Raw genomic sequence first — 25,191 nt, 5'->3', positions numbered from 1 at the left:
ATATATATATATATATATATATGTATATATATCATTATAAGAGTGTGTGGATTACATCTTGACCTACCTCAATGCAAAGAATAGCACAGCAGGCAAGGTCACACTCATATTTCGCTAAATTGCACATTCCGATAGAAAAGAAAGTGTTATAATACAGGTATACTTATTTAATACATAACGTACATTTAGTATTGTCTAATATATTTACCGCTGAATGTAAAAAATTTTTAAAATAATCATGGAGAGTCTATACGTTAAGCAAGCGGAAATAGGAACAGAAATAGTGAAACTCGTTTCAAATACAAAAAAGGATTCCCAATCTCGGAAAAATCAACAATACATCCGGGATAGACAGGAAAAATTAGAAGAATATTGGGCAAAATTTTTAAATAACCACGAAAAGCTGCTAGAAGGGGGTATAACGAAAGAAAAATATTTTGAAACAAAATACTATGATCAGGTATTTAAGACATACATTGAGGGGAAAACCCTGTTGGAAGAATATGGAAGGGTGCTGAAAAGAGGAAAAGCACCGAAAGTAAAGGAGATACAGATAAGAAAACAAAGAATCGAGGAATTATTACGGCCAGAAAATGAACAAGACTTGCAGGAGGATGAAGAATTGCAGTCAGAGTTAAGAGAATACATGGAAAAGGTGAATACACTAATGATTGAAGCAGCAGTAAATGAGGAACTGGACGCTACAGATATTGGAGAAGTAGAGAGAATAAATCATCTAAAGAGGAAAGTCAGGGAAGTTTTAAAGAAAATAAGGCCAGGAATGCAACGGCCAGAAAGCACACAGAGGAGGGACGGTGTGACATTACCGCAGGTAAAAATCCCTGTGTATGAAGGCAGATATGAAACGTGGAGAACTTTCCACGATCTGTTTACTAAAGTAATACATGAAAACGACCAGTTATCAAACGCAGAAAAAATGCAGTACCTAAAAACTCAAGTAAGAGGGGAAGCCAACAGAATGATACAACACTTAAACATATCCGAGGCCAACTACGAAGTGGCCTGGAACATGCTAAAAGATAGGTATGAGAACCCAAGGATGATATTGTTTAAATTAATAGACAGGATGCTACTAGCGCAGGAAGTAAAGGAATCTTCTGCTAGAGCATTGAAATCACTACATGACACCTTCCACGAAAGTCTGGAAGCCATAGGAGGGTTAGGAACAGACACGGAAGCGTGGAGCCCATTGATAGCCCGAATTATCATAACGAAATGGGACAATGAAACTAGGAGGCTGTACGAAAACCACATTGGAGACAGTAGAGAGATACCGACGTACAAATCGACACAAACATTCTTACAGCGAAGATTTCAGACACTGGAACTGCTGGAGTCAGAAAAAAGACAAGAGAAGCAAGGAGGATCTCTTAGGAAACCAAGAACACATTGCGTGATATGCAACGGAGATCACGGAGTACCGAACTGCAGAGAATTTCAGGAACTCAATGTAAGAGACCGGAACAGGATGATAAAAGAAAAAGGATTGTGTACAAACTGCCTAGCACATAAAAAAGAAAAACAATGTTATTCACAATATAGGTGCAGACACTGTGGCGGAGACCACCATATGTTGCATTATGAAAAAGGAAACACAAGCAACAAAAGAAACTCCAATGAAACGAAACGAGAACAAACACAAGAAAGAAATGGAAGAGATTCAAACAATAGAAGAAACGGGTACCAAGCTGATAGGTACAGAGGAGGAAATAATAATCCATACAACGCCAGAGAACAAAATAACGGAAGGCGAGAAAATACACAAGATACCAATGGGCCTAGGAATAGCAACGACCAGCAAAGAGGGCAGAATTCAGTAAACTGTGCAAGCCATAAGGAAGGTGAAGCATTACTAGCGACAGCTGTGGTACGCATAAGAGATGCGAAAGGAGATTCACACATAATGAGAGCACTAATCGACCAAGGGTCACAATGCGCATTTATAACGGAACAAGCTGCGACGACGCTAGGAACAACAAGGAAGCCCATACAGGCGACCATATCCGGGATAGGCTCGTCAGGAGAAAAAACAGCCAACTGGAGTATGAAACTTTTAATCGAAACTCATTACGAAAGTGACTTCGAGATGGAAATAGAAGCACTAGTACTACCGAAGATAACAAGGAATTTACCGGAAAAGGATATAATTCTACCGGACTATAACGAGAAAAATGCAATACTGGCAGATCCAAGATATTACAAGGTAGGGAAGATAGACTTACTACTAGGAGTAAAAGAATACAGTTACATATTGACAGAAGGGATGCACAGAATAAGTAATGGACTCCTGAGTCAAAACACCAAACTAGGATGGATAGTTTCGGGAATAGCACGAGAAAGGGAGAATATAAAAGCAGAAGTATGCTGTATGATATCAAGACAAGAAATGGACGTACAAATAAAGAACTTCTGGGAATTAGAAGAAGTAAATCAGGATACAAGTTTCTCAGTGGAAGAACAAGAATGTGAAGAACTGTATCGACAGACTGTAAAAAGGAATGAAGAAGGGAGATACGAAGTAAAAATTCCGTTTAGGGAAGACGTCGCAAAGTTAGGAGAATCTAAACAGCAAGCATTCGCCAGATTGATGCAACTAGAAAGGAAGTTTGCAAAAGACAAACAGTTAGAAGCGAATTACAGACAATTCATGGAAGATTATGAAAACCAAGGTCATATGGTAATAGCAGAAAACCAGGGAGATGGGTACTACTTACCTCATCATCCAGTGAGAAAAGAAGACAGTACTACAACGAAAATAAGAGCCGTGTTTGATGCATCAAGCAAAAGCTCATCGGCAGTAAGCCTGAATGATATTATGCACACAGGGCCGAAATTACAACAAGACTTGACAAATATACTATTACGATGGAGATCCAATAAGGTAGCATACTCAGCGGATCTGGAAAAAATGTTTAGACAAATCAGAATGGCAGAAGAAGACCAAAAATATCAAAAAATTTTGTGGAGAAAGGACACAAAGGACCACATACAAGAGTATAACTTAACGACGGTGACATACGGCACGGCCGCAGCACCCTTTTTAGCGTTAAGAACAATACAACAATTACAAGAAGACGAAGGAGCGAGGTTCCCGTTGGCATCGAAAATTGTAAAAGAAAACATGTATGTAGACGATATACTAGGAGGAGCTGAGACAGTGCAGGAAGCAGAAACAGCCCAAAAGGAATTAATACAACTGTTCAGAAAAGGAGGTTTCACTCTTAGAAAATGGTTGAGCAACGAAGAAAAAATAATGGAGAACGTACCGGAGGATATGAGGAACGTAGACTCGAAGGCATTCAAACAAGAAGAAGTACGGAAAACGTTAGGAATACACTGGTCACCTAAAGAGGATATAATCACATTCAAAATAGGGATAACGACGGCAAAGAAAATAACGAAAAGACACGTACTGTCAGAAGTAGCAAAACTATACGACCCACTGGGATGGATAGCACCTGTAGTAATTCAGGCGAAAATGTTCATACAGGAATTATGGGAGCAAAAGACCAGTTGGGATAAAGAATTAACTAGCAACCAACAAAGCAGGTCGAATACATACCAGGCGCAATTAGTAAATCTGGAGAAAATAACATTGCCCAGGTGGAACAACTTAAGCAAGATAAACAGAGTAGAACTGCATGGATTTGCAGATGCGTCTATGAAAGGATATGGAGCGGTAATCTACTCAAGGGTATTAGGCCCAGAAATTAAAACGAATCTAATGATAGCAAAATCGAAAGTCGCACCATTGAAAGGGAAAACGACGTTACCGAGGCTCGAGCTGTGTGCCGCGGTACTACTAGCAAATTTAATGAAGAAAACCCTACAAGCATTGAACAGGGAAAACATTGAGGTATATGCATGGTCGGACTCAACGATAACCCTGGCTTGGATAAGGGGATCATCAAAAAGGTGGAAAATGTTCGTCGCCAACAGAGTAGAGGAAATAAGACGCGTTATAGGACCGAAAAATTGGCATAAGGTAGATACAAAGGAAAATCCAGCGGACATCCTCTCACGTGGAAGTACCGCATCAGAATTATTAGAAGCAGAGCTATGGTGGAAGGGACCAACTTGGCTGACTAGTAACAAAACTTTAACTCAGGAATCAGAAGAAATACCAGAGACAAATGAGGAGGAAGTCAAAACGAAAATAACGGTGCACACGACAACGATAAAGGAGGACATATGCGAGAGATTCTCAAATTTAGAAAGAATGAGAAGAGTACTTTCATATTGTAGGAGATTTGCAGACAAATGCAGAAAAAAGAAGGACAATGGACAAAGTCAGATTACAGTCCAAGAATTAGAGGAAACGCTATTAAAGGTGATAAAGCACACACAGCACGCCTACTTCAAACAAGAAATAAATAAGCTGGAGAAGAAACAGCAATTAGACAAGAAAAATAAATTAGCGTCATTGGTACCATTCCTGGATAGACAAGGAATTCTAAGAGTCACCGGAAGACTGAGACACACGAATCTAAAGTACGGAGAAAAACATCCGATAATTTTGCCAAAGGATAGTGCATTAACAAAGTTACTTATAACAGATAGTCACGCAAGAAATCTACATAGCGGATTACAACAAACACTACAGTACATAAAAAGGAAATACTGGATAATCAACGGCAGAAGAACCGTGAAAGATCATCTAGCAAAATGTTTAAGGTGCAGGAGGTATAAAAGCCAAGCAGCACAACAATTAATGGGAGATCTACCGAAAGACAGAGTGAACCCGAGTCATCCCTTTACTAACACAGGGATAGATTATGCCGGGCCAATAAAAATAAGTACCACGAGAGGCAGAGGACAGAGGAGCTATAAGGGCTACATCTCAGTATTTGTGTGTCTGTCAACGAAGGCAGTACACCTTGAGGTAGTAAGCGATATGTCTACGGATGCTTTCATCGCAGCGTTCAAGAGATTTACGGCACGCAGAGGACAGTGCAACAACGTATACAGCGATAACGGAACCACATTCGTAGGAACAGCAAATTTGTTGAAAAAAGAAAATCAAAAAATAGATGACGAGATAAAACAAGGATTACTGGCACTAGGTACCCAGTGGCATGTCATACCTGCATATGCACCACATTTCGGAGGATTATGGGAGAGCGCAGTGCGAATAATGAAATATCACTTGAAAAGAATCATCGGGGAAACAGTTCTAACATATGAAGAATTGAGTACGGTGCTGGCACAAATAGAAGCATGTATGAACTCGAGACCATTATGTGGGTCATCAGAAGACCCTGAAGGGAAAATAGCCCTGACACCAGCTCACTTCCTTATAGGGAGAGAAATTATATCACCAAATCGGGAAGAAGAGCTTACGACTTATTTGAAGATGCCGACGAGGTGGAGATTAGTGGAGAAAATAAAAAGAGACTTCTGGAAAATTTGGAAACAGGAATACCTGCACCAATTACAACAGAGAAATAGATGGCATAAGGCGCACCCTAACATAAAAGAAGAAGAAATAGTTATAATTAAAGAAGAGGATACACCTCCAGGCAGATGGCCATTAGCGAGGGTAACAGAAACACACCCTGGAGCGGAGGGATTAACCAGAGTAGTAACAGTGAGAAAGGCAAACGGGAAACTGACTAAAAGACCCATACATAAGCTAATACGACTGGAAGAAGAGAAACAGGAAAAGCCGAAAAAGGCAGCAGCACTAAGATGGAAGAAAATACTAGTAGCTATAATGTTTTTAACGATGTTAAAACCCATAAAGGCAGAACCGTATAAAATATATAATCCGGTACCAGGATTTTTCACAGAAGACCTTGGAGAGGTCGTCATAGACCGGGGAACATTTCGAATAAAGGTGTTACTCGAAAAAGGAAGAATTCGAACAGAGCACCAACTAATAGGAAATATGATACAACGCGTACGAGAACTGTGTCATGAGATAAAAATCGTGAATTGTAAGGATATAATAGAGAAGTTAGAGGAAGGACAAAGAAAGGCGGAGTCAGTAAGCGAGGGGTTGACAGTAGAAATAAAAGGAAGGGAAAGAAGAGGAATATTAGGAACAATATTAACCTCAGTATTTGGAGTCAATGACGAAGCCTACAGTAACATTGAAGCATTAGATAATAACCAAAAGGAGCTAATAAAGGAATCACAGCACCAGGCGAAGATAATGTTAGAAACAATAACATCAATCAATCACACAGAGAACAGGATAAACGAGCAAATGAACAAGTTTAACAAAGCACTAATCACAGGTCTACAAGAAATATCTAAAGGACTTAACGAAGTAGAAGACAAAGCACAAAAACTAGAAACCGAATATAGCACGTTACGAATACAAACGATAGCATTACAAGTTATGGACTTCATAAACGAATATACTCAATTTTACGAGGGAATATTAAACCTTCACTATAACCACGGACACTTCATTGATATAGTGAAACCGGGTGAAATAACCAAATTAATAGGGAAAGCAGGGCAGATACTGCCTCAAGGGGTCGAAATACGACGACAACCCATTATAGAAACAGAAGTCAGTCATGACGACAGATATATAACAGTCATCGGCTACTTCATAGTGACAGGGAAAAATAAGTACAGCATGCTCAAAGTCACGGCCATACCACTTAACGTTGAGGAGTCGGTGTTGCGCACATTTGTCGCCCCAAGGAATCTACTGGTCGTAGATTATAACACACTGCACTACTTCGAATTGACCACGGAAGATAGAGAAAGGTGCTTACTGATGACAAAGGCGCAGATAGCGTGCTCACCAACGGCTATAAGAAACATGGATACCCAACCAAACTGCATACTAGAAGAAATTTATGAGCGATCTAAGAATAGCACATGTCCAGTGGTAGCCAGGACAATACAGACAGCTCAATGGAGTAAGATGGGTACTCCCAACCTCTGGCTAGTTATCACGCCAGTCACGATACACATATCCATTATTTGCGATGGAAATCGGAGCGAAAGAGTACTGGAACGAGTCACATTCCTGAAGCTTTCACCCAAATGTATCGCCCAAACGAAAAATATTACATTACTCCCCACTAGCAGTGGGGTGGACAGAGCAGTGACGAGTTACCTGAAGTCGCCAATCACTCCCGTGGCCCAACTGGTGGCGAGGACACCCCGCAAGTTTAACACGCCTCTAAACACCTACCTTGACATACCAGGATTAGAGCTACGTCATGTGTTACTTGAGGAGGAGAGTCTGGAACAAGAAATGACGCATACGCAGTGGCGATCGATTCACGAATCTAATTGGCATTATTTTGTGGCCACCAGGATCATTACTATAATGGTAATAATTGGGATACTCACGTTATGGAAGTACCGTCCTGTTGCACGACGATGTCGTTCAGGGAATCCACAAACTCAGACTAACGAACAGGAAGTACCTGTATTAGTTAGTAATCGGCACAACAATGTACGGTCGACTTCCCAAGTTGACATCCCACTTTCCACATTTTCATCCAATTGCCCTAATTTTAATCTAGAGATAGAGTCGGACATTGATAGCTAGGGTACGGTTGGAAGATTATTGATTATTCTTAAACTATTTATAATTTATCATGTTTGAATTTTACTATGTTATGTAATACTTATATGTAAACTTTGAGTATTGACACTTGGGCCAGATTGCCCGATTCCGCAGTATGTCCAATATCAAATCTTCAGAATTCATATCCGAAATTGGACAGTATAATTTTATCACCCAGTAGACCGAATGAATCTATTTGTTATTAAATACACACACGTAGTTAATTAGGTTACATACACATTTAGTCAATTATAAATAATAATTTGGACATCAGTCAAAAGTACTGACAAAGTTAAACAATTTACATAAATTAAATACACATATCACGCTAGGTACGCGAAAAATATTGACCCAAATAGAATTTATATAAAACTAATATCTCTTGACTAGAGAAGCATTCAATCAATATTCACTCAATGAACATATAGTCTTCAACGATCAACTTCATCAGTCTCTACTCAAAGTAATCCCGGGTCTACACCCATAGTGTACGTCTCAACAATAAACTCTGCTACTATTATTTGGTGTTTCCATTACAACAGAACGAACATCTTCACTGAGCCAACGAAGGGAATTTGTTCACCGCTACTATATAAAAGCTTGGATTCTAAAACCACATAATTCACACTGAGAAAATATACCCGGTCAAACACATAGCAAAATTTTGAACATATGCTGATGCTAACGACTATATTTAACAAGATATAACTGAAAATATTCCCCAAAGCTGGTTAAAGTCGACCTTCGTAACTATACCAAAAAATTAAATAAACACAAAAAACATGCGAATACTACAGAATAATTAGCCTAATGAGCCACTTACATAAAATGTTTTCTAACAGTGATACATAACAGAAGATATAAAAAATGTGAAGAACAAGTGTCATGGACACAATATGGATTATGCGATACCTTAGGCACCCGAGAAGCTCTACTCGCTATGCAAGTGGTTATCCAGAGGTGCAGGGATGTCAACTGTAAAGTATATATTTGTTTTATTGATTACAAAAAGGCATTTGATAGAGTAAAACATGACAAGCTTATATCCATCTTGAAAGAAGCGAGCTTGGATGATAGAGACTTGCGAATTATAAATAATTTATATTACAACAACCAAACTGCCAACAGTAAAGTGGATGTCCAGTTGACAGAGACAATCTCAATAGATAGAGGAGTGAAACAAGGATGCATTCTGCCTCCAGTGCTGTTTAACATCTACTTGGAGCGTATCTTCGAGCAAGCACTGGGATAACTACACGAAGGCGTCTTAGTTAACGGAGTGCGTCTAAACAACATTAGATATGCTGACGACGCAGTAGAGGACCAAGGTGAAGAAGAATATCTTGGCTTCAAAACCTAAGGAAGTAGTTCAATATATCTACAACCGGACTATTTCGAATAGCTGCAAGTAAAGTTAGGACAGTTATGCTGATCGCCATCCGGAGCGGATAGGCACCGTTAGAAGAGGATATGCTAATGGGGCTGATGTACTGTTAAAACAAGCAGTATTCAGCTTAGAATTATAACAGGCTCTCTTACTGGGTAAGCGCTAGTCAAGTGATTCCGAATATAGTCTGTCATATAAACTTATGCTGTCATATATCTTGCATGATTAAAGACAGGCAGAAAGCAGTCTGCAAATGCTTTTTGGAGACAACGAAGTAATTCCAAAAATATGTTGTATCGGTTAATTAGATCTGTACAAGCTAGTACAGGGTCACATAATTGTGGATTGTGTATCCTAAATAAATGGAAAATGTATAGGTTGATAATAGACGGCTGTCGGAAAAAACTGGAGAAGGCATCCTAAGGAGAAGAATTATTTAGTTTTATGACAGAAAAACTAGAAAAACAAAACATATTAGCATCTCTAACTAGATTAACAGAATCTACGATGAATTTCTGAAGGTACAAAAGGAATAACCTCTGAATGACATCAATCAGATTGCTATACATATCTTACGTCCTTAATACGTAAAGACGCTGAAATTACTTAGTTTGTAATTATAATCTTATACTTAAATTGTAATTATAATTAGAATCGATAAAACAAAATCGTCTATAACATTAATTCTAGGATTTATTGTTTATTTCAAAATGTATAAACTCCTTACAATAACAATCTCCTTACATCCTTAAATTTTTCCTTAACTCCTCAAATTTCCTAAACAATATCCTATTTTTTAAATCATTAATTTCTACTCTTGTGACACTTTCCATCTTCACGAGGAAATCTCTTCAGCCCTCGCCATTATCTTCTTTCATTGTAGCCGCGTACATGCACGTCAAGACTGGTGGATTGAGCGTATAAAACCAGTTTCAACCCACTCTAATGACCTCAAAGAGTATACGACACAGAATCAATCCGACAGCGGCTCAAAAAACTCGAAAAACAGATGTGTGATTGCAATCAAAGTTGGACGTTGTTTCAATATAAAGAACTGGATTGAAAAGGTATGTTGCAACTAATATAATAGCAGAATACATGCAGGTGAGTATATGTACATTATTTTGTATGGCGAATGTTTGAGTAAACCAACAAAAATCAAGAAAACAAGCAGTGTCGAATTCATACGAATATTGTAAAAGATAGGTCGATAATTAAAGCAGTTTGAAAGTATCGAAGGTTTACAAAATATTATTATCTATGTAATATAACTTGGACGTAAAACGAATAAATTTAATATCTGCTATAAGATAGTATTAAAAGGTGGATTAGCTGGAAATAGATGAAAAAATATATATAGTTACGACCGCACCAGAGCTCCGCCCCCAAGGGCACAAAAGTTCGATTGTCCTATTTTACGAGACGGATGCGGTCAACTCCAGTACTTTTATCTATAGCCCAAAATCTATTCATGTGTTGAATATAGGCTTCTCCCATTTGTCTCCATTTGTCTCTGTCTTCTGTTTTTTTCCACATTGGACCTGCGCTTTGCTCAATGTCATCTTTCCATCTCATTTGCGGTCGACATCTTGACATTTTTGCATTATATGGTCTCCAGCGACCAATTCTTTATTCCATCTTCCATCCTGATATCTTTCGTTATGCCCAGCCCATTTCCATTTTAATTTCAATGCATGTTCGACAGCGTCTGTTGTTTCGGTTTTGGATCTTATCCACTCGGTCCTCTTTTTATCTCTCAACGATATTCCCAACATTTGTCTTTCCATAGCTCTTTGAGTTTTCTTTATTCTATCTAAGTTGCTCTTGGTACACGTCTACGTCTGGGCACCATATGTCAGAACAGGTAGGATGCATGCATTAAATACCTTCGTTCTTAATTTTAAAGGTATTTTTTGGTTTTTGATAGTATATGAGAGTTTTACGAATGCAGCCTACTCCATTCTTATCCTTCTGGTTATTTCTGTAGTCTCGTTACTTTTGTCTAGTCTGATAGCTTGTCCTAAGTAAATATATTCTTGGATGTGTTCTATGTTTGTTCCCCCTATGGTAATTACTGATCTGTGTTCTGTATTAGTCATTATTTTAGTTTTCTTTAGATTTATTTTTAGTCCTTTCTCAAGAGATGTTTTTTCTAGGTCTGAAATCATTATTCGTAGTTGTACTTTTAACTAACACTAGCAAAACCGCCGTTTTGCCCCCTTGCCAAGTTACACCAGTGTCCAGATCTATCCTTTACGGAATCACTGATTAGCGGACAGCTGGCACATCCTTGGTGTTGGCAATACCCTTTATGCAGCTACTCTACACAAACGGTAACATATTGGGTCGTTAACGTCCGGGGGTCCCCAGATTTCTCTACCCGGGGAGGGAATCCTCGTTATCTATTTGTGTTGCCATGGATTCCTTGATGGGTAAGGGGTCCAGGTTTTATTTGGGTTCCCTGGGCTTCGCATTCCGTCCGCTGCGCAGATGTATCCTGCCATCGCGAGACGCAACTCAACTTTTTTCTCGTTACTGTCAACTATTTTTCTCGTTACTATCAACGATATACCGGGTGATGACTCCCCACTAGTGAAGGAAATACTATTTGATGACAATCTGGTTCTAGTCATAACAAGTAAACATATAAAAATTGTACAAAATATCCTAAAATAATCTATAAGCTTGAGTTATGGTGCAAATCGGTAGTTGTCCGATTCTCGCTATTAAAAACAAGATGCATACTTTCCACCGAAACATAAACTAAAAATGACATCTTTAGAAATATATGGGTACCCTCTGGTATGTACACACAAAATTCATTTCCTAGGAGTAATATTTAACGAATAGCTGACATGAAAATATCTTATTTTAGAAATAAAATATTCCTGCCAAAACCTATTAAATGTAATGAAAAAATTAAAAAACAGAAAATGAGTAGCACACGAAACGACAATACTAAACATATATTACGTCACTCGTCAGATCAAAAGTGGATTATAAAGTCATTGTATATGCATCCGCTAAAAAATCTATTAAAAGCCAACTTGAAATTATTCATTATACAGCTCTTCGAACTACCAGATATGGATTAAAGATGACTTTAAATAATCTTATTGATGATTATGAAAATTATAATATTGGAGATAGTGATTTTATAAATACATTCTGAATCTTAAGGATAATACTGATGACGGCAATGATATGTAATCATTTGAATTTACTCTCTTGATATATCTGGTATAGCGACCGATCCTACATTATGCACCTTTCGTATTAACTGTTCTATGAGCTCTTGTGTTATTGCATCTACACTTGAGTGCAAAATAATCGACTCAAAATTATTTTCCGAAAGTACGTCTCCTGTTTCAATCTAAAAAGTGTAAATTTAAAAATATTTAGTGTACAATCATTAACCTCATTATTGAGTTTTAAAAAAAATTTGTTTTTTGGTAAATTGGATGACGCATTACAATCATCATCATCATCATCATTTTGGCTTTACAACCCTGTGTGGGTCCTAGCCTCCCCAAGAATTTTTCTCCAGTCGTCCCTATCCATCGCCTTCCTCCGCCAAGCACGTATTTCCATATTTCTCATGTCTTCATCGATGTTATCTAGGAATCTTGTTCTGGGTCTTCCTCTTCTTCTTTGACCAATAGGTCTATCAAGGAGCGTTTTTCTAGCTGGGTCGGTTTGCTCCATCCGCATAACATGGCCTACCCACCTTAGACGTCCTATCTTTATGTGTTTTACGATATCTGGTTCCTGGTATATCCTATAGAGTTCGAAGTTGTATCGTCTTCTCCAGACACCATTTTCATTTACCGCTCCATAGATGCGCCTTAGTATTTTTCTTTCGAAACATCCTAACATGTTTTCATTACTTTTTGTTAAAGTCCAGGTTTCTGAACCATATGTTAGGACTGGGCGTATTATTGTTTTGTAGAGTTTTACTTTTGTATTTCTTGATATAACTGTAGATTTAAAAAGGAGATTAAGCCCAAAATAGCATCTATTAGCCGTGCAAATTCTGCGGTTTATCTCTGCGGTAGTGTCATTTTCAGTATTGACGAGCGTTCCCAGGTATACAAATTCGTTAACTGCTTCGATGACGTCATTTTCTATAACAAGTGGCCGTAGTGTTTGTGGTTGCGTACCTATTTCCATGTATTTTGTTTTGTTGGTGTTTATTATTAAACCCATTTTTGTAGCCGCTTCCTTTAATGCTACGTACGCCTCTCGTGCTGCGTTTTCCGTTCTCCCAACAATATTGATATCATCAGCATATGCTAAGATTTGCACAGATTTGTTATATATTGAACCGGTAGTTGTGATTTGTGACGTACGTATTACTTTTTCCAAAGCTAGATTGAATAGTATACAGGAGAGTGGGTCTCCCTGACGTAGCCCGTTATTTGTTTTAAAAGGTTCAGAGAGTTCCCCCTGGATTCGTACTTTGCATTCAACTTTTTCAAGGGTTAGTTTGGTTAAACTTACCAACTGATTTGGTACTCCTAGGTCTATCATTGCTCTAAACAATTCTCTTCTATTTACAGAGTCGTAGGCTGCCTTGTAGTCTATAAATATGTGGTGCGTGTCTACACCGTATTCCAGTGTTTTCTCTAGAATTTGTCTTAGGGTTGAAATCTGATGAATTGTTGATTTACCACCTCTGAAACCAGCCTGGTATTGTCCTATTATTCGCTCTGCATATGGTGCCATACGATGGCATAGTATATTGGAGAATATTTTATACGCTGCATTTAGGAGCGTAATTCCTCGATAGTTAGAGCATTCAAAGATATCACCCTTTTTGTGTATGGTGCAAAGTATTCCAATATTCCAATCATTGGGAAGGGACTTCTGTATCCATATTTCTTTTATAAACTGCTGTAGGGCTATTATGATATCGTGGCCACCTTCTTTATATAATTCCGCTGGGAGATTATCTATTCCGGGTGATTTGTTTCTGGCTAGTTTGTTTACAGCGTCTTTAACTTCCAGGATCGTTGGTGGATCCTCCTCCCTCTCGTCTGCTCCGCTTACCTCGCAGCTTTCGTCTTCCGGGTTTTCTTCTTCCTCTATATTAAGTATCTGGTTAAAATATTCCGTCCATCGGTTTAGTACGTCTGTTCTTGTTGTTAAGAGATCGCCATTTAAACTTCTACATTGATTTGTGTTTGCCTTAAATTCTTTTCTGTTGATGTTAACTTTCTTATAGAATGTTCTGAATTCTTTCTCTCTGTTGAGGTTTTCTATATATTGAAGTTCCTTTTTTAAGTGGTTTCGTTTCTTCATTCTGTGTATTTTCTTTTCTTCTCTTCTCTTTGTCTGGTAATTCTCTATACTTGTTCTAGTTCGGCGGGTAAGCATTTTTGCATAGGCTTCATTTTTTTTCTGTGTTGCGTCTTTGCATTCATCGTCAAACCAGTGATTTTTTCGGGTACAAGTTTCTGTTCCTATTTCATCTTGTGCTGCTGACTCAATATCTTCCCTTATCCTGTTCCAGAATGAGTCTATATCTCTCTGGTCTTCTTCGCCTAGACTTTGATTCCTTAACCTATTGGTAACATTTTCCCAGTACTGTTTTGCAACAGTTGCATCTCTCAGCTTCTGTACATTCCATTTCTTTCTATTTATTTCTTTTTCTTTGTTGGAGTTTGAAATTCTAGCCCTTAGTGTTGAGATCACTAAACAATGGTCTGAGTCTATGTTTGCGCCTCTATAACTTCTGCAGTTTATTATGTCCGTTCCGTGTCTTGAATCTATTAAGATGTGATCAATCTGACTAGTTGTTCTTAAATCAGGGGAGGTCCAGGTTACCTTGTGTATATTCTTGTGTTCAAAATAGGTGCTAGCGACGGTCATGTTCAGTGCTGCTGCTAAGTTTATCAGTCGTAATCCATTATCGCTACTGATGTTGTGTAGGCTATGCCTTCCTATAGTCGGCATAAAAACATGCTCTCGTCCTATTCTTGCATTCATGTCACCTAGCACTATTTTAATGTCATTTTTGGGGCATCTTCTGTAGGCTTGTTCTAGGTCTTCGAAAAACTGTTCTTTAATGTCTTCTAGTTTGTCGTCGGTCGGGGCATGTGCATTAATTAAACTGTAATTAAAGAATTTACCTTTTAAGCGTAAATAGCACATTCTTTGACTGTAGGCTTTAAAATCAATAACTAGGCCTTTTGTTCTTTGGTTTACTATAAATCCCACTCCATCTATGTGTTGGTTTTCATTGCAGCTGTAATATATGGAGTGGGTTCTCTTATCAAGAATGCCTGTTCCCGTCCATCGCATTTCCTGCAGTGCCAAAACATCTACTCTGTACATGTTCACTATGTCTAGTAGAGATGCGAGTGCTCCAGCTCGGTACAGGGTTCGGGTGTTCCATGTTCCTAATCTTAATTCCATTTTTCGTTTGCAGTGTCGTCGTCGTAAGTTCCGTCCGGCTAATAGTCCTTGAGGTTCCGTAACATTACAAAGAAATAATAAATAGTCGAGAGGAAGTCAGAATTTAACTAATTGAAATCGACACGCACCGACTTAACGCGTTCGGTTAATATCGAACGCATGAATTTCGATAGCAACACACTAATACATCAGTCACTTAAGTTCGCAGCTGCATTACAAATGGATATTACACCCGTCAACGCAACTCATGCAGTAGCATTATTGAGAGAAGACCTGAGCAAGAGGGCCGTGGCAAATTGACTAAATTTAAGCCAATCTGCTGTGTCCCGAGTGTATCGTCCATATCAAGATACTGCTGATTATATCCGTTGACAAGGAGAAGGCCGTAAACAAATAACAACGGAGAGAGATGATAGATTTCTTGTATAGAAATCCCTGAGAAATCGACATTTAAGTGGTGCTAAACTCCAAAACGAACTTAGAGAGGTCCGAGGTGTGGTAACCAGCGTTTGGACAGTCAGAAGGAGACTAAAGGCAGCCAAATTGACACCAAAAAGGGTAGCTATGGGTCCCAACCTAATTGCAGCCCAGAAGCAAAGACGATTGGAATTTGCTCTTGAACATCTGGATTGGAACGACTATCAATGGAGTCAGGTATTATTCTCCGATGGAAGTAGGATCTGCCTACATGGCAACGACAAGAGTCGTCGAGTCTATGGAAGGCCAGTAGAGCAATTTGCTCAATGCCATGGAATTATGCCATGAAGGTGATTCTTGTATGTTTTGGGCAGAAAGTTCTATGGATGGGAAAACCGAGTTGATTTTCGTGCCTGATGGAGGACGTGGAGGAGGTTAAACGGTAGATCGTAACAGAGACATTTTGGCGGAACATATGAAGACCACACGGAAGAAAGGCGAAATGTCACAAAGAGGTTAATTCGAGAAAATTGAATTTTTAACTTTCAAACCCTAAACATCATCATACAATTAAATATTTTGCGTACTTCTTTATTTAAGTAGTCTTCATACTTATTTTGTAACGTATTATTTAATCAACGGAATTTAAAATAAAACACAAAACTTAGAAACATTGCTTTATGTAAACACAAGTCACTACAAACACGGGAAAAAAGCGAAATATATGACAACAATTTTTTTTCTGATCTTCATTTGTCTAGCTTTTATTATTTTCTCCTCATTTTGTTTACGTTTTTGTTGTTTTTGTTGTAAGGTAAGCCTCTATAGAACGATCTAGCCCTTTCAGATGTGCAAAACTGACTCAAGTGGACCAGATCGTTAAATTTTTCCTTAGAAATTTTCCTTAGCTCTAAAAAACATCTCTATGAAAAAAGAGAAAAGGAAGGGAATTTTTAAAACAAACTCACCTGTATATAATTTTGGTGGCAAAATAAACTGGCTCTCGGGTAGTTGCACCTCATCGGAATTTGTAAATGGTTTGCGTATAATTGACGTCTCCCATTGTCCATTATAGGAATCTCGGTGTTTGAAAAGGCGTGGATGATCTTTCAATATTTCGAGTTCTCTGATTGGTCTTGATTTATATGTTGGTTTAGTTACGTAAATTTTGTCCAAGAATAGTAACCAGTTTCTTATAAGTGATTGATCGACCTCTACGACATCGAACGGATTTGGTTTTACTCGACATGATCTAATTTCCGTGTACCAATCCTCAGGAAGTTCAGCCATAATTTTTTGGTTTATCACACCCATATCTCGATCGCACTCCATGTAAGAATGACCTCGTATTGGGAAGGTTACTTTGATTGAGTCCAACCTTTTTGCAGTATTAACTACATAGTGAAGATAACGGAAAACAGTGAAGTTTTTATTTTGGCCGCCACATGAATCACAGAATATGTGGAGGTGACGAACTGACAGATCAAGCTGAACAAAGATAAAATGGTGCAGAAATGACACTACTTCGTTTGAACCTTTGCCTCCTATGGTTTCTGGAAAACAATAAAATGTAGCATTTCCTGTTGACAATACATGAATATTAAAGGAGTGAAGCGTCAGTTGTCTCTTATAGTAGACGTCGTTGGTCGGAATATTTGGAGTGGATAAATTTTTTTCAAAATCCATAGATACTGCTTCACAGTTAACATTCTGCATTGCTGCTTTCCTTGCCCTTCTCTTTATTTCATAAAATGCTTCGGCTTTGGATTTGTGTAGGTTATTTGACAAAGTTATTTGTTTTATCTCAACTTCTATCTTTTGTTTTTCAGAGGCATCAATTGTTTCATTCTGTTTATTGTGAAGGACCTTAAGTTCAGCCAAGAAATGATCGCAAGCACTACACGTATCACTCCGCGGATAGCCGAAGCTAATGTTAAAATGCTTATTAAAGATTTGTCGATATGTTTCGTAAGACAAAGGAGCGCCCTTATCGGATTTGTACATAGTGTACATTTTCTTAATATTTAAGTCATCCGGAAGGTACATTTTCTTAGTTTTATTTTTACTATAATGGCTTTCTCTTCCTTCAAAACGCTTTATGTGTTCAATAACTTCATCTAGCTGTTGTTTTGTTAATGCGTGTTTTTTTGGATTTTTTCCACGTTTGTCAATTGGTGCACTACCAGTAGCTTTTAAACTTTTTTGAATATTTTCAAGCCTCTTCCGACCAATGCCATGAAGGCTTAGAAAAGCTTTAAAACAAACTGGGACGTCAGTAGTTTTATCGTCAGTCGTTATTCTAACTCTAAAAGAATACGTTGCATCATGCAATCTTGATGTAGCTTCATCTCGGGCTCTTCTTTGCTTTACGGGCATTAACGTTATTAGGCCTGCCAAGTAAATATTTTGTTCATCACGCCCCATACGGTTAAAATTGTTTATAATGTTTGATCGATTTTGTTGATCTACTGTTTTGAAACACTTAAGTCTCTTACATTGACAATCGTCACCTGTTTCATGGCTCTGTTGTCTTAACCGCTTCATTACTTCATTTATTCGACCTGTAATTTTCCTTTTTCTAGTGTTTTTTTCGCGACACGTATCATCACTTTCACTATCCGTCATTTTAGAACACAATAACACGCACTTTATTTAATGAAGGCTAATCGAAAACTAAACGTTGTTAGTAAACAAAATGCGGCGTGTACTCCCCCGACGTCCCGACAAGCACTGACATTCCACCTTTCTCGGATTTACGTGAGGACCATTCGCCTTTCTTCCCTGTACGAAGAATTTTATAACGTGTTTTAAGCTATGAGGATTCGTCTTTTTCCCATGTTTGAACGACTCACATAAAACTACTACTAAAAACCTACATATTGCTGCTCTGAACAAAAAATAATCAAAAATTGACATTTCGCCTTTCTTCCGTGTGGTCTTCATATGGTTTCATACGCGGGATTTATTGGTGATGCCTTTATTTTATTGCACGATGCCATATCGCCATATCGCACGAGTCACCACCACCTATCTATCTGAGATCGGTATACCTACAATAAATTGGCCTGCGTTAAGCCCGGACATAAATCCAATAGACCATGTTTGGGATAAGTTTAAACGATGGGTCCGGGACAGAAATCATGCACCAATGAGCACAATAGAATGGAGAGCTGCGCTTAATGATGAATGGGAAGCAATACCTCAAGAAAATATTAGAAAAGTCATTCGATTCATGCGAAATCGATTGGAAAGTGTAATTAGGAGTAGGGGTGGTAATATTAAATACTAAATAATTAAGAAATTCATGTTGTAACTGATGATTTCTCTGTTCATAACGTCTTTCTTGCGTTAGTTCGAATGATGAATATTTAGGAAACTCTGTTTGTATTGCATATTGTTTTTATAATGCGTTTCCAAATAATCCAATAGCAGTTTTTGTAAGTTCAATAATAAAGTTATTGTTTGCACATTCAATTTTTTTTATTTTCATAATTCTTACATTGAAACAGAAGGTGTAATCTCAAATATCGCTTTTGAGTCGATTATTTTGCACTCAAGTGTAGTATTTCTTCGTTGTTTAAGTTATTTGTTACCCTTGTTATTGTGTTCCTTAGTAAAGTACTGCTAATTAATTTTTGAAATTCAAGTTTGTTTGATGGTGTGTTCAGGGTTCAAATTTGTTTCTGTATTTTATCTCTTGATGACGAAATTATTTTAATAATTATTAACCATAAAGTACGAGCTGCCTTTAGTTAAGCACTTAGATTTGTAATAAATGTGGATATTTTGGATAAAAATAAAATTACTTGTACTGATTATAATATAAAAATTATTTTTTTTTGTTATTATTACAGTATCTTAATAAAGGGTTCCCTCTTAGATACTTTTATGAAAATTTCCTTTGTTATATCCTTTGATATAGTCGTTCAACTTGTCGGCAATTGAAAGGCCATTATATCATTTACTTACGCTTTATAATCACGAAAGAGATTAAGATGTCATCAAACTGTCTATAAATACCACCGAGTAAAAGTGTTACGTAACAGAGACTTAAAATTCAATTGCAATTTCTGTGAATCCGAACACCGTCCCATTAAAAGGGCGCCGACGCCGCTATCGATTTAGCGTCGCGGCGTGAGTTTGTGAGTGTGGTGGCTGACGTAAGGACGTACCTCCGTCCTTCCAATCGACAGGTACGTGAATCTTTACCTCTATTGAATATTAATCTATTGCCAGTGTAACTGCAAGCCTTAAGCGGATTTGAAAGAGATTCTTGAATAAACTGGCGCAGTTATGGGCTAATCCTACTGGATTAAGGAAGTTATCTAAGTTTAAATCTACTCTATAGTCACCTACAAGTGCATTAAAGGTTGATATTTTGTAAACACTCTGCGTTATTGTTGTACCAATAATGTTATTTATGTTAATTTTTTATTTTTGTTATACAGCCTTATCAAATATTTAGATGTTTACAGATAAGTAAAATAAAAGCTTATTTAGGAGCACGAGTCTACGAAAATTAGTTGATTACGTCATACATTTTGATCGCCACTATTGGTTTATACTTCTGAATGTTTTGTTGCGCGTAGAAATAGCAATCAATGGGATCTTTATTTAATTAATAGTGCATAACTATAAGTAATTTTCTATAAATCAGATATTTTTCTATAGTTTTTAGTGTTTTATTCTGTACCTATTTTGAGAGTCTATTTAATGAATGGAATTAATTACTTTATGTCTAATTTAAAGCCATTTTATTGTTAAATATAAAAGACTGATTAGTAGTATTGTCATTTTTCTTATTTTACCAACTCTACTATACTATTCTAGAATTTCATATCTTCATATTATAAGCGTATCTTTGTAGCGAAGTGTGGGAACCATTCGCGTTGTTCTTCTTGCAATGCAACTTTTTTAAAGACATTAATGATATTATACAGTATTTCTTTCTCCAGAGTGCTCTCGCTGATTGATGAATTTTGGAATAGGAGCATGAATTATATTATTAAATATGTTGATTATTTGCTGAGGTACAGTGAGTTAAAAGCTTAAAATCAAAATTAAAAATTTATTATAGTTCAAATACATTTATGAATATTTCTTCTAAATTTGGTGAATAATATACTTCAAGAAAGTTATACTTTCTACATTGTTGATTAGTAGTAATATATTCAAGTAACTTTTGAAAATTTTAAACAGTGGCTTGTTATCATTTATTGGATTTTTAAAGCAGAAATTTGAAAATCTATTTGGAATGTTTAGAAAATGTTTAATATTGGGAGATCTGTCAATTTGAAGTGTACAGAATTATGCCCCTCGACTGCCACTGGAATGCGCTCGTGGGTGCTCAGCACCCACTATTTGCTCCTTTGGCAGTGTCCCGGCTGGTACTTGATCAGAGCCCAAGATTAGTAAATAGACAGGTTGTCTGGTAACTTAACACCAATCAGAGAATCCAATGGCGAGAGTGACGTCACTGAGAATGCTACATTTAAATTCATTCACTTTACTCCTTTAAATGAACTCGGAAAGCAGCAATGACTGAAAATATATTAATGTATGTATATTAAAAAATTGCATTTTTTATTTTATGGAATTAGGACTATTTATTTCATTCAATCTTTAAAAAACGTGGGAGATACCTGCAGTTTTACAGAAATAGGAGAATATAATTGCAACTAAATACATAGCAGTACTATATGTAGTAGAATAGCACTATTACTTAAATAAATTAGAAGTAGATTCTTTCGTGTGTATATATGTGACTAAAGCATACAAATATCATCATCATCCAGCCTCAAGAGTCCACTGCTGAACATAGGCCTCTTCCTCATGTTTCCAACCCCGTCTATCTTGCGCCGCTCTCATCCAGTTTTTATCGAATCTTCTTAAATCGTCAGTCCATCTTGTAGGTGGTCGACCGACGCTTCTCTTGTCTTCCCTTGGCCTCCATTCCAATAACCTCTTTGTCCATCGCCCATCTGTCATTCTGGCTATGTGTCCTGCCCATCTCTATTTTAGTCTGGCTATCTTCTCGATGATGTCAGTCACTCCGGTTCTTCTCCTGATGTCTTCGTTGGTTATTCTGTCTCGCAGAGTTATTCCTAACATGGACCGCTCCATTCTTCTCTGCGTGACTCTCAGTTTGAAATATACTATATTTGAATACAATTTACTTTACATATTTATATAATTTACTTGTTTAAATTATTTTGAGTACATACTTTTCATTTGGGAATGGGAATAATGCATGTAGTGCAAAACGTACTTCAGCGTACTAAAGTACCTTAGATTAAAAGCTCTTGATAATTCTTTTTGGGACCAGCGAGCCTTTGATTTCTTTTTAATATTATTTGTACTTAATTAGGAGTTAAAAAGTCTTTAAAAATATGTTTTGCTTTTTCCTCAAACTTAGTTTTGCTTTCCAGCTTAGATGTCTCGAGTTCTCTAATTCATGATTTAAGATTGTTTTCAGTATCTTCTTTTTCTAGAAGTTTTTGTTGAAGTTTTACGTGTTCTTCTTTCATGTTTCTTAATTTTCTTTTTAGTATATCTAATTCTGACTCTTTATTACATGAAGATTTTTCTGGTTAATCAATACGTTGGGTAGGAGTATTCATGTGTATTGCTTTTATCTGCTCCTCTTTAGTATTGTATTTTGTAAAATTATATGTTTGACAATATCAGTGTCGAGTGACGACACTGAGGAGTAGGCAGATTGGGACCTCAGTGCCGAGAGTATTGTATTTATATAGAACACGATACTGGTACGTCTCGAGTGAGGAGAGTAGGTATATTGAGACCCCGAACTCGAACGGAACCATATCACTCTTGATAATGGCTCCAAAATGGGTGCCGAAACGTCGAGTAATGAATTCTTAACGCGGTTCTTCCCGAGAACTAAGTAATTTTCATTCATCTGACCGTGGAAATTTATCCGAACATATATATATATATATATATATATATATATATATATATATATATATATATATATATATATATATTTAGGGATTCTACAGTATTCACTGCCTTCCCTCGCTCAACCGTTTCCATCTCTCTCTGTTGTTCCATTCTCCATCGTTTAGTCCTCTCTTACTCATGGCGTCGTCTACTTCGTTCCTCCAGGATTTTCGGGGTCGTCCTCTTTTCCTCCTTCCTATGGGGCTCCATTCGGTTATTCTCTTTATCCATCTGCTGTCGCTAGTTCTTCTTACATGTCCATACCACTTTAGTCTTTTTTGTTCTATATATGTTAGTATGTCTGTTTCTATTGATGTTCTTTGCTTTATTTCGTCATTACTTCTCCTATCCATTCTTGTTACTCTGCAGCATCTTCGCAGGCATTCCATCTCTGTTGCTACTATCTTACTGCTGTTTTTCTTGTTTATGATCCAATTTTCAGCCCCATATGTCATAATACTTCGCACTAATGTTTTATAAATCTGCGTTTTTGTCTTCATATTTAGGTGTCTATCCCACCATACTGAGTTAAGTTGTCGGATTGCTGTTCTTGTTTGTCCTAATCTTTGTGTAATTTCTTCATGAATATATATATATATATATATATATATATATATATATATATATATATATATATATATATATATATATATATGTATATATATATACAGTGTGTATATGTAACCGATCTACATATGGAAAAGATTTTTATTATTAATTTTTAAAAAACTAAATGGAGGGAATGAACAATACATGAGACAAAATATGCTAGCTCGTTGTCCCGACGTAATCTAAACTGAACTCAAACTTTTCGGTGTTACTTGTAATGTCAGCGAATTGACAATATTTTAGATGTATATGTCAACTACTGTTCTGAGGAAGTGCTAACTTTCAGGTTTCAAATCTAATTATTTTCAGAGATAAGCCTAACATACAGTCTAGGTGAGATACCTTATACATAAAACAGAAATCTACTAATATTGAGAATCCATTATATACCTGCCAAATATTTTAAAAACATCTGTCACCTCTTTGTTTTCCACACTAATGACTACAAATAACCTGGTGAAGTTAACTTTCCTATTCTATCGAATCATCGTGTTATTAAGTTTATAATGGAGTTTCTCTGCGTCTTGAACGCTAATGCATTTATTATGGTTAGATAAGTAGTATCGATTTCAAAGTAAGATAACTATTTATTTTAGATAGGATTAAAAGTTCTTCCAAATCATTAGCAAAAATAGTGAATACTTGGAGCTTAAAAAAAAGAACAAAACTGGATGAATACTAAAATAATACTTATAATATTTTATATATTTTTAATGATTTGTAAGAAAAATGGTCGACAATAAAATTTATTTACTTCTTGTTCTTCAAGTTTCGCTCCTATCGGAGATTGGAAATCATTCTGAAGATTATAATGTTGTTTTTTTGCGCGCCTGAATAGTTAAATAGAACTTTATAGTTCAGTTTAATAAAATTGACATTAAAGAAGCACTAATTAATAATACACCAAATTATAATCATCAGCAAAGAACTTACACAACCACCAAAAAAGTGCTGTGATAATAATAGAAACAAAATGAAATCAATATTTGTTATATTTTTAAATATATCCTAGCTGTATTTCTGTTCTTTTTTTAATTAACATTTTCAATGTACACTCTGTTTTCTCTGAAATATTATTTAACACACTTACTGCTATTTCTGTACTGTCTGGTGGCCACATTGGACATACAATAGTATATTACTTTATGAGGCGGAGAAGCATGACTTTTCTTGACGCGCCCGATATTACGCGCCGAACGAAGTGAGGCGCGTAATAGAGCGCAAGTCAAGAAAAGTCGCTTCTTTGCCGAATAAAGTATACTATTTTTTCTTTAAACGTAGAAATTTTCAACCATAAATAGTACAATTCATACGCTATTTTTATTCGAAATTAACTGTGACAACTATCAAAGTCGTCTAGATGTTAGAAATTAAAATAATTAAGTCGTCGGTGGGATTTGCGTCTCCCTGGTTACAGTTGTTTGACAGTTGTTTGCAATTAATAAAGACAGCTTATTGTTGTTGCAACCGCAAGCGCAAATTTAGTGCGAAAATGGAAAACCTAAACGAAATTGAGTCCGCGGCTAATGATGCAGTAGCACGTTTGGGGCCCTCCAAGTCCTATAAGAACGATAATGCTCAAAAAATTTTAAACCCTCATGATTCGCCAACATCGGGAATGATTGCTGAAAGTTGTTCTCGACCATCAGTATCATCAACAATTACCAATGCGTATCAAGAGTCGGGAACATTTTTGCACGGTTTCAATTTTGAAAATGCCTCATTAACTAATTGTACTTTTAATATTACTATAAATAAAAATGATATTTAATTGTTGTTAATGACATTTGTATTGTTGCTTTGTGACATGTTTCATATTGTTGCCATGACAACATTTTTC

At 36.8% G+C, this 25,191-nt stretch overlaps 2 protein-coding genes across 2 annotated transcripts in view; one reads left to right on the top strand and one right to left on the bottom strand.

Moving 5' to 3' along the window:
* Positions 1-16,276: 16,276 nt before the first annotated feature.
* On the bottom strand, positions 16,277-17,526 carry LOC140439307 (uncharacterized). Its single transcript, XM_072529148.1, has 2 exons — positions 16,748-17,526; positions 16,277-16,689 (listed from the first exon to the last, which is right to left on the bottom strand). The coding sequence occupies exons 1-2, from the start codon at positions 17,493-17,495 to the stop codon at positions 16,547-16,549; spliced, it is 891 nt and encodes a 296-aa protein (XP_072385249.1). The 5' UTR covers positions 17,496-17,526; the 3' UTR covers positions 16,277-16,546.
* A 2,391-nt stretch (positions 17,527-19,917) lies between these two features.
* Positions 19,918-25,191, top strand: part of LOC140450765 (sodium-dependent neutral amino acid transporter B(0)AT3) — a 91,944-nt gene continuing 86,670 nt past the window's right edge. Inside the window, exon 1 of the mRNA XM_072544439.1 lies at positions 19,918-19,972. The gene's annotated coding sequence lies outside the window, so the exon portion shown is untranslated. The remainder of the gene's footprint in view (positions 19,973-25,191) is intronic.

Source organism: Diabrotica undecimpunctata, chromosome 1 (assembly GCF_040954645.1).
Source record: "Diabrotica undecimpunctata isolate CICGRU chromosome 1, icDiaUnde3, whole genome shotgun sequence".
NCBI classification, from domain to species: domain Eukaryota; kingdom Metazoa; phylum Arthropoda; class Insecta; order Coleoptera; family Chrysomelidae; genus Diabrotica; species Diabrotica undecimpunctata.
Note: the sequence above shows the minus strand (reverse complement) of the source record. Positions and strands in the feature narration are given on the sequence as shown.

Bases quoted from the DNA above. Each gene is read 5' to 3' on its own strand.
- LOC140439307 (XM_072529148.1), bottom strand. From the start codon at position 17,495: ATGCAGAATGTTAACTGTGAAGCAGTATCTATGGATTTTGAAAAAAAT. The intron at 16,690-16,747 runs GTGAGTTTGTTT...GATGTTTTTTAG, and splicing joins GCCACCAAAATTATATACAG to AGCTAAGGAAAATTTCTAAG.